The 9,607-nt window shown below is 36.2% G+C and overlaps 1 protein-coding gene across 1 annotated transcript in view; it reads right to left on the reverse strand.

Moving 5' to 3' along the window:
- Positions 1-813: 813 nt before the first annotated feature.
- FAM151B (family with sequence similarity 151, member B) overlaps positions 814-9,607 on the reverse strand; it is a 12,531-nt gene continuing 3,737 nt past the window's right edge. Inside the window, exons 4-6 of the mRNA XM_010578073.1 lie at positions 6,555-6,772; positions 4,657-4,792; positions 814-2,452 (exon numbers count right to left, since the gene is read on the reverse strand). Of these exons, the coding sequence (XP_010576375.1) occupies positions 2,302-2,452; positions 4,657-4,792; positions 6,555-6,772 (505 nt within the window). The 3' untranslated portion in view covers positions 814-2,301. The remainder of the gene's footprint in view (positions 2,453-4,656; positions 4,793-6,554; positions 6,773-9,607) is intronic.

A 9,607-nucleotide genomic window follows, 5' to 3' on the forward strand; every position in this document is an offset into this window, starting at 1 on the left:
TCCTACTAGTTTATTTTATGTACTATAGATTCAAAGCAATGTCTATAACTTTGGTTTAACTGGAGCTTTGGTCATTCATATATCCTGTTCTCCCTGAAGGGGAGTTTGGTGAAAGGGTCACCATCCAGAAAAGGATACCGTGTGATCAGATGTGCTAGCACACATGTTCAGGCAGTAGCGCCTGAACCCATTTTAGTCAAAATGATCTGGGTTAGAAAAGGGTCTCTGAAGAGTTTAAAATGTTCTCCATAGTTGTGATCAGTTAGGAAGCAGTTAACCTCTCTTCCTCCCATGGTATAGCAAAGTGTGCATGCAAAGCTCAAAGAAAGCGATGCTGTAATGAATTGAGAGGTTAAATCTGTTCAGATCAGATCATGTTGTCACAGTGAACTAAAAAATACGTAATTTATCCCAATTCATTAAAAGCAATCACACTGCCAAACTTGACCTTTTGGTGGTTACTGCAATTCACACTGACTGACTGTGTAAATTAAATTAAGTACTCTGTTTAACTATTCCAACTAGATAGTTATTTTCCTTATTTGGAAAAATATTTCCTAATTTTATCCAAGTATATTGTATCTTAGTAGGTAACAAAAATGATGAAAGTTCTACCCCTCAAGAACGTAAAACAATTATTAGATAAACCTGGCGAAGGAATGTAGGTAACAAGCAGGAATCTTGATTTTTAATGACTGCATGAAATCACCACATTTCAAGATTTAGGATTAATAAATACAACTAACTTTTCTATCACAGTTGTACTAATGCTATGTAAGAACCAAAAATTGCTGTATTTAACTCTTTAGTACTAACAGCCTGTCCAGCGTTGTGTAAAACATCAAAGTTAACACAATTCCTGCAGGAAGCATGTGAGAAGAGTGGGAAAAGGAGAACAAGTCTCTTCCTAGAATCAGCTTTCATTTAGAAATCAGAATCTCCTCTGTCACTGTGAAAAAAAGCCTTTGTACTGTTTGGCAGAAGGCAAGAACACACAGCTTGTGTCTCAATCTGCACAGATGTCAGTATCTGTATTAATTTTAAGGGATGTAGAAGCAGAAGAAGCACAAAATGCTTCAAATGAAACAGGTCAGACTCTTCCTGCAGGGTGATAAGCAGGGTTGCAATGATTTTAGTTTTTCTCAAAGGGAAGTTCTACTTTTGAAAATTTGTGAAATTGTATTCTGAGAATTAAAAAGGTGCACAAACTAGAAGAACGTAGAAAATAACTGCTAACAAGGAAATGTATAATTTTTGCTGTAAGCACTAATCACTGTACAGCTATTTCATTCTTAGAGCCTCTAGCTTTCAGAAAGACTGCAGCTGAATGTTTTACCTAACTCCTGTTATACTTAAAATTTAGTTTCAAACTCTTGAAAAAATCACCAGCACTTCTCTTTTATGGAACACTATAGCTCTTTTGATGCTGTCTGATGTATGCCTCACTGTAATCCATCTTTGTGCTCTAGGTACAGGACAGGATTATTCTTCATTTTGGGGGCTCTGTTTGCCCCAGCACCTCCTACAGTGCAGCTACAACTGCAACTCAGCCTTCTCACAATCCAAGGACTATGCTGCTGATGGCTCAGAAAGCACAGAGGCAAGCCATGGTGTGGAACGCACAATCACCAGGTTACAGAGAACCTGATCGGTTATAATTCAGAAAAAAACCCCATTCTTTCTCCCTGGAATGTGCAGCATTACAGATCCTACTCTCCACATTCAGCAAACAGAATCTTCTGTTAGCCAGGAGTGAGAACATTATCAATTGCAGTGGCATTAAAAATGGAGTGTATCAAGATGAGCTACAAAATAACCCCTTTCGGAACTGCATAGTTCTGTATTTAATACAGTCTTGACTCTTGCCCTCCCCTATAAAAACCGAAAACAGGCTTTGGTAGAGACTGAGTGTCCTGTAGATTTTGTCTTATGCAAAAGCAGATAGTAGCAAAGTACCTTGGTCCACAACTATCACCTGGGGCCATTCTCCCCTTTATATGCTTGCAGGGAAGAAGTACCAGTGTATTTAAGTAACGTGAGTAGCCTTTACTACACACCACTGGGTGAATGAGAGGGAACATGCCTATTACGAGTAAGTAACAATTCTGACCTATTAAAGAAGGCATTAAATTTCTATTTGAGAAGCCATTCAATAAAGTGTTATACAAAAACACCTCCAGTGACCATGGCTGCATTTTACACATTTTTTTCGGGAAGGAAAATACATTTCCCTGAACAAGAAATCTTCATGTTTAACGAGGCTAAGTATTATAAGGTCAGAGTTTGCCTGCTTTGTATTTACTATTCTACTCCTATGGCTTTTTTGAATTCAGAATTCTGTGGCTCTAAGATGTCATAATAAACCCTACTTTTATCAAAGTTTTCTCGGATGTAAAGCAAATCTTCTACAGAATACAGATCTTCCTTTCCTGTCCAAACAGTGAGGCTGTATCTATATCAAAAAAAAGGAAATAAAAAAGAAAAAAAAAAGAGAGAAAGAGAAGAAAAGAATATGTTATTATCTTAAGACAAAGCATGTAAGACAGAAAGATGTTGCACTAATAAGCTCCTAAAAATATTTAGGACTAGGTTATCTTAATTTTAGCAATGTAATTAAATACCAAAAAACTTAATCTCCTTCACATTTCAAAGTTAAGCAACCACTATTTACGAACTATCAGAATTAACAGTTTTATATGTCCCTGCCCTCCCCACCCCTCTACATCCAGGTAAGTCATCACCCTCTACCCTGCATTTGTGCTAAAACCGACAGCATGGAGAGTCTCTCCTATCTTCTTACCACAGTGACTTCAAGTTCCTGGGAAAAACAATTGCTAGATCAAAACGCTACCCGCAGAAACAGGCATGATCAAACACATCCTAGTTTGCACACAGGGCACACAGAATGCTTGGTACAGACAGACTAGCTGAAGAATACTACTGATAGTCTTTAAATAAACCACTATTTGACACATGCAAACTAAAATTTGCAGAGGTCTATTCCTTTGACACATTTTTTAGTTCTTCATTAAGTCACACAATTTGGCTCCAGTCAAACTTCACATTCTTGCTCCTAGAGCTAAACTTGCTGGAACTTCCCAAGGAGGACTGCAAAATTTTTAAGGTGGACAATCCTAAAACCACCCAGAACAATTTATCTGTAGCCTGGTCCTTGTGTGAACTGTTCTGCCAAACCTAGCAAGGAACAAAATAAAAAAATCTTAGGCAGATATCCAGCAAAGAAATTTACCAGGCTGAGCATTTGAAGTTTGACAAAGTAATAAATAGTTACAAGCAGAGCACTGTAACAGAAAGTATGAGGCAATCTCAGTCGCACATGACTTTCATTCTCTGTGTTTTGTCACCTACGTGATGTGTAGTAATGCCACCTGATAAACTGAATGTATCTTCTGTACTTTATCACACACACTTTTCTCATTAATTGCATCGACTTTATAGAACTCTTAAAAAAACCTGAAGAACTTCAAAGTATCATTTAAAGTTAAAAGCACTGCCCTCCACAGTCTCCACATGACAAATACTTCATTTTTCCCCTTTGTTTATTGAAACTGTATTAATCTAAAATACAGAAAATCAGAATTTAGTTGTATGTCAGCAAAACTGGCTCAGGAATTTCTGTCTTCTAATCATGCTACTAAGAAAAATCAGGATTTTTATGCTGAGGTAAAAGAGAAAATTCTAGTATTTCAGTGGAAATAATGCTTGTATCCAATGAGGACATATTTGAGAATGGCACAATTCATAAGACATACTCTTAACATAATATTTTGGAATTAGTTTCCCAGTTTCAAATGTTTAATTCTAATTTCTTGATTCACCACTATAAATGAGAAAAAAAGCACTTTATTTTTTCCACCCTGTTGTCTCTAATTACTTAGACATTTTCCATACAAGTCACTGTCTTAATTTTTCTTTCTTGGTCTTTGACCTTGGTTGGTGTTTAAGGAACAACTTTATTAAATTGTAGCTAGACAGAGTAGGTGAAAAAGATTAGCAAAACACAGTACGTACAAAGCAGGTTTTATTCTCATTCTATTACATGTAACTAAGTTTTTTCATATGAAATTGTTATGGGTTTGTAAGAACTATATTTAGAAGGAAATATTAAGTCAGTGTTTGGAAACCACTGAATGTACCTCAAGTACCTAAGCAAAATCAGCTTCATAACACACTCATTAACTTCCAACCTAAGAATTACCTTTAATGTTTTTACGCCACTTTATTTCAGAAAATACAAATACTGAATCCAATAAAAAGTATCTATAAAATGTAAGTATTTCAATTCAATTAATTCCAAATTGCAACATCCAACTACTTGGTCTATTAAACTACATTAGCCTTATGAAATGCTCAGAGTGCAACTGGATTACAAACTGACATAAGATTCTCTACCTATATTAAGTAATTTTAGAACAGGCTTTTGGAATTTTATTAAAGAAATGAATAGTGACCACTTCTGTATGACAACACAATGTAAGAACTGAAGGAATTAAAAAACTGAAGGGATAATTCAGAAGAAAAAGTATTTCCAACATAATTGGGATAAGTATGTACACATAACTGTGCTACATTTAATATAAACAATTACGTGCCTTTGTAATAAAGACAGATAAAAATAAAGGCCCTCAAACTTACCTATCCGACTGTTGCATTAACCAACGCAGCTGAGATATTGACTGTCGTACTAATGCTGCTCTTACAGGGAAAGTTACAGGCTGGGAAAGTCTATTGCATATCTGAGCCATTTCTTTCACCATCATCCAATCATAGCCTACAATAAAGACCATTTGATTAAAAAGATTTCTTCACAAATACAACCTCTATAAAGACACAATAAATTCTAGAATGCTTAGGCTGCAAGATAATACAAGGGTAAACATGGGTTTTGTGAAAATGAGATAACTCTAAAATTAAATCAGTAAATCATTATAAATACAAAATGTCACTGTCCCAGAGGGGAAAAGCAATACTGATATCAAGAAATAAACTTATTCTGAAAATCTTTATTTCTATTAATTGCAGTGTTATTTTACATACAGTTATAGAATGTGACATTTTCTAATGTCCAGGAAATTGTATCTTTGCTCTCTCTCTAAAAAACAGTGTTGCCATTGACTTCAACATGGACTAATTTTAACTTGATAGTGACCCTTAAAAAACAGAAACATTTTGAAAAATTTAGAAAAAAAATGGAATTAATGCAATAGAAGACTTGAAATTATAGAGAAATAAAGCATGTAAAAAATTTTGTACTTAAAAAATGCTAAAATCGAGCAATCTAAAATGCTTGAATTGCCTGCTGTTGAGATTTTTACAAGTACTGGAGCTAGTTAAAATGGTATTTAATACTCTCTTATTTCTACAGGCTACAAAAATCTTAACTTCAGTAACAACTGTTAGTAATTTTTTCTCAAGTACTCATATGCAATGTTGTGACTGAAAAGACTTAAAGCAGCAAATCTTAAAAAAACAGGTTTTGTTGGACAAACAGCAACTTGTAGTTGAAATCAGTCAAATAAGCTGTTTTTCTCGTGTCTTACAGCATATCCTTAATTAGCATCACCATAAACTGAAATTTAGAATGGAGATAAAGTTACATTTATTAAAAAAGATGACTCAGTACAATATTTCCAGTACATATTTCCAGGAACTTTTTACTGCACTGAAAATACTTTGGACAAAGTACTACACAGTTTAATAAAATTACGTTATAACAGACAACAAAACCCTCGTAACACAGTATTAAAACTTGCTGATAAACAATTAGCAATTTGGAAAGGTGTACAATTTTGCCGTTGTAGTCAGAGACAATATTGGCAGGGACTATGCCACTGCACACAAATGCATGTGCACTGGAGTGAAACACCCTAAGAAAGCAGCTATGAGAATTATGAGAGGAATCCTGTGGAAAGGACCCTAAGATAATGGTTACACGTTCAGAATCTAAATTCAAGTCAGGGACTAACAATAAGAAACCTCAATTAGATTCTCAAAACTGAGATTTTAGAAAGTTACTAACATCAATAAATTGGAAAACTTATTGCAAAAATTCAATTATTCAACAGAAATGAAATGTTAAAAACAATGTTGATCTAGAATTTGATTTCAGTTATCTACTGCAAAAGCACACTGATAGGGTTTTACATTTCCACCTAATCTATTTTTCTTCAGGAAATGTGCCACAATTCTGATTACTGAACCAATCCTCCTAGGATTCAGGGAGCAGACTACCTGAAACAAGGCGTGAGCAATTTGTCCCCCAAAATTCCTCAATATGTGCGAATGAGTTGAAGAACAAAATCCTGTTTAACAACAAAAACATCATTTTTTTATGCAGTTCTACTGCAACTGATACATTGAAGTAACTGCTATAAAACACTATCAAATATACACCAACAAAGAAAATAATTCTTATCACACTCACTATTATTTTCAAACTGACCAGGTGGCATATAACTTATTTTCAATCAATTATGAAATACATTTGAAGAAAATAAACTATGCAGTGTAAGCATTACATTTTCTATCTTTACCTTTATTATGTTTGTCAGGGTGCCAGCCAGTTGTCCATCCCAGCGATAAGGTTACAGTTGGGAAAAACGAAGAGACAGTGTCAAGGAACCCTTTTGCATCCACTACAGCATTATTTCCATTAGGTCCTGGTAGGATGTCCGCATTGATCCAAACGGGTCGCCTCAAATGCTGCTTCACATGTTCAAGAAGCTCCAAGGAAGGCCGTACGGCTTCTAGACTGTACCAATAACACATGGGCGAGATGAAACACCTCACTCTGATTGAGGACGCGAAATGTACAGTACATATATAGATGGGTACGTTAATGAAACTGTCCCTGTAAGCAAGATAGAAAATGCTGAGGACCCCTTTTACCATCAGGTGACTACTACTGCTGGTGTACAGTAGTGTAAGCCTCTTGCCTCCCTGCTGCCCAATATGAACTGCTTTGTAGCTCTTACCTCACGGCTCTTCTAACTCCTGCCCTGTTAAGACTTGGATGTTACTGAACTATTAGGAAGGATTTTAATTAAGGAAGCCACTGCAGGCTCCAACACTTTTGTAGTGGTTGTTCCCACAGCTCAGAAGTGTGGCATGGTAGTGGTAGCATGAAGTGGTCTGCCCATCAGATGTTCATCCTACAGCTAATTATTAAGTATGAGATGCAGTCACTTGAGCAACCAATGTAGCACCACTTGTAAGCATTTAACAGAATACCTTCAGTCACATATACTCACTGTTCTCTCAAATCAAAAGAAAAAGCATAACTAGAAGGCAACCAATAACCTTCCTCTATCCTACCAAATCTGTCAAAACAGCAGTACTGTGGAAGGATAGGAAATGTGGAATAATGGGGAAAAGGAATGAATGCCAAGAAGAGACATATTTTTTTTCTCTCACAGCAAATTAATTAACACTTTATGTAACATTCAGGAATTCAAAATCATTATAGTCACAGTTGTGATATCCTTATTAATAGCAAGGACCTGTGTTTCCTCCTGCGAGTCGTGAAAAGCTCTGAATAAGCCATCTTCTAGTGGCTTTTCCTTGAAATCTTTCAGAAACCCAATACAGAACTGAGCCAACAGAAAATTCTTCATGTTGTTCTGCATGGTAAGTTTCCCTGTTCAACATTGTGAAGTGGTCCCTCTGGGTGTCACAGCAGCACCAGGAAAAGGAAGGGAAGAGCAAGGAGAGGATCACCACTGTTCTGGCTTACACGGATATAAACGACAGGCTACATGCTCCACAGGTGCCTGGCTGAACAACACAGATGATGGTTAACCGCTACCCTATCTTCCCGATTCCCGAGGCCAAGGCCATTGTATCTTCCCAATTCCTAGCTGTGTGTTTCCAGCCTCTCGCACCAGTGCTGATGCTTGCCTTGGCAGCAGTGGCAGAGTTCAGGGGCATTAAGTGGTAAACTTCAGTTTTGTAGGGATGGTAACAACTTATTCCCTAACCTGGCTCATGATGAGGTCAGATGAATCGTGTAAGGATTTGGGGCCAAAAATGGGAATGGCAGCCAGCTGCTACGTTAGGTTAGCTCGAAAGCCAAAAACTGTCCCCTGAGCTGCCCGTGTTGTTTCCTGTGAAAAGTCAGTTTGTACATTTTAACTTTTATATTGTTGAGAAAGCTGCATAGTGGCAGGAGTTCCACCCAACACTTTCAGTACTAGCTCGAGTCTTCTTAGAAAAAACCTAGTGACGGCTCGAGTTGACATTACTGGCATAAGTATTTCTCATGTTGTCTGAGGCCAGAACAGTTCACATTTTCCCATATACAAGGGATTGTTGAAGCCAGTGGAATGCCTTCCTTTTTATGACAAAGTACAAGATAATGTAAAGAGAAAAAAGCCCAAAGCAGCATCTCTTGAAATAAACAAACAAAAAAACCAAAGCCAGACAGCACTGCTTCTATCGCACAGCATTTGGAAAATTCAAATGTATTGCTGACTCCATGTTGAATGACTCTGGCATTTTTGAAGTGGGACTCTGAAGTCCTTTTGCAGAATACATTCATTTCTGTAGATAAAGCCAGCAGGAAATTGATTATGCGGTCAGTCAAACTGACATAGAGCAGAAATATACAAAACACTTATTTTTAAGTGCTGTTGAAACAACCTTCAAAAATTCAGCAATGGTATCCAAAGAAATATTACCCCAAAAACCATCAAATTCTGTTATCACTCTTTTGACTATATGTGCACTGTGTGCTTTTATGTTTTAAACAGTAACATAAATTGCTTTTGTACAATTAGACTTCCATAATGCAACATAATTTTAAAAACTTTTTAATCACTGCACTTGGCTGGAAATTCTTTGTGGAAAAACAAGAGGTAGATGTTTTAAAATTAATTTAAAAAATAATTAAAATGAAGAAAGAAAACAAAAAAAAACAACCAACAAATAAACACAAACAAACACCTAATTCTCTTGTCCTTTCCCTTCTCCATCCAGGCAGACATTTACAGATTCTGTAACAATAAAAGGATTTAGCCTGCCCTCATCTTTTGTACTTTCATGAACTTCCACATGAAAACTGTGATTGCATTACACAGAACAACAGGTATAAATCACGTTTCACAACTACCTAGCATTTTTTTTTTTTTTTGCATTTCTATACCATACTTAGGCATTGATGAAGCTCTTTTTAATGTGTGGGTGGATTCACCATCTGCTGCAAAAATAAGACATTTTATGTGCAAATTCAGACAGAGCTAAAGTTAGGAGTTGCAGAAGTGTATGTCTGAAAATCACAGCTCCCTCTAAACCCCATTTCAAACTCTTCAAGGCAATCTCATGGGGTTTTCACGTGTATTTTCCATTAAAGAAAATGAAACAGCTAATGGTTAAAATTCTAAATGAATCTCTAAAATGTAATTAATGTTAGACCAAAGAAACTGAATTTACTTCAATATACATGCATCTCACCACACAAAAAGCAAGATGACTTTTTTGTATTACAAACCATGCTGAAGGAATCTAACACCACATCATGTGGTATGTGTGAGAGACTGAAAGAGTTAATGTCTCAAACATTGTGATGGGGCAAGTTCTGCTTAAAGACAAA

This window comes from Haliaeetus leucocephalus, unplaced genomic scaffold, assembly GCF_000737465.1.
Source record: "Haliaeetus leucocephalus isolate CR32 unplaced genomic scaffold, Haliaeetus_leucocephalus-4.0 Scaffold598, whole genome shotgun sequence".
Classification (NCBI taxonomy): Eukaryota; Metazoa; Chordata; class Aves; order Accipitriformes; family Accipitridae; genus Haliaeetus; species Haliaeetus leucocephalus.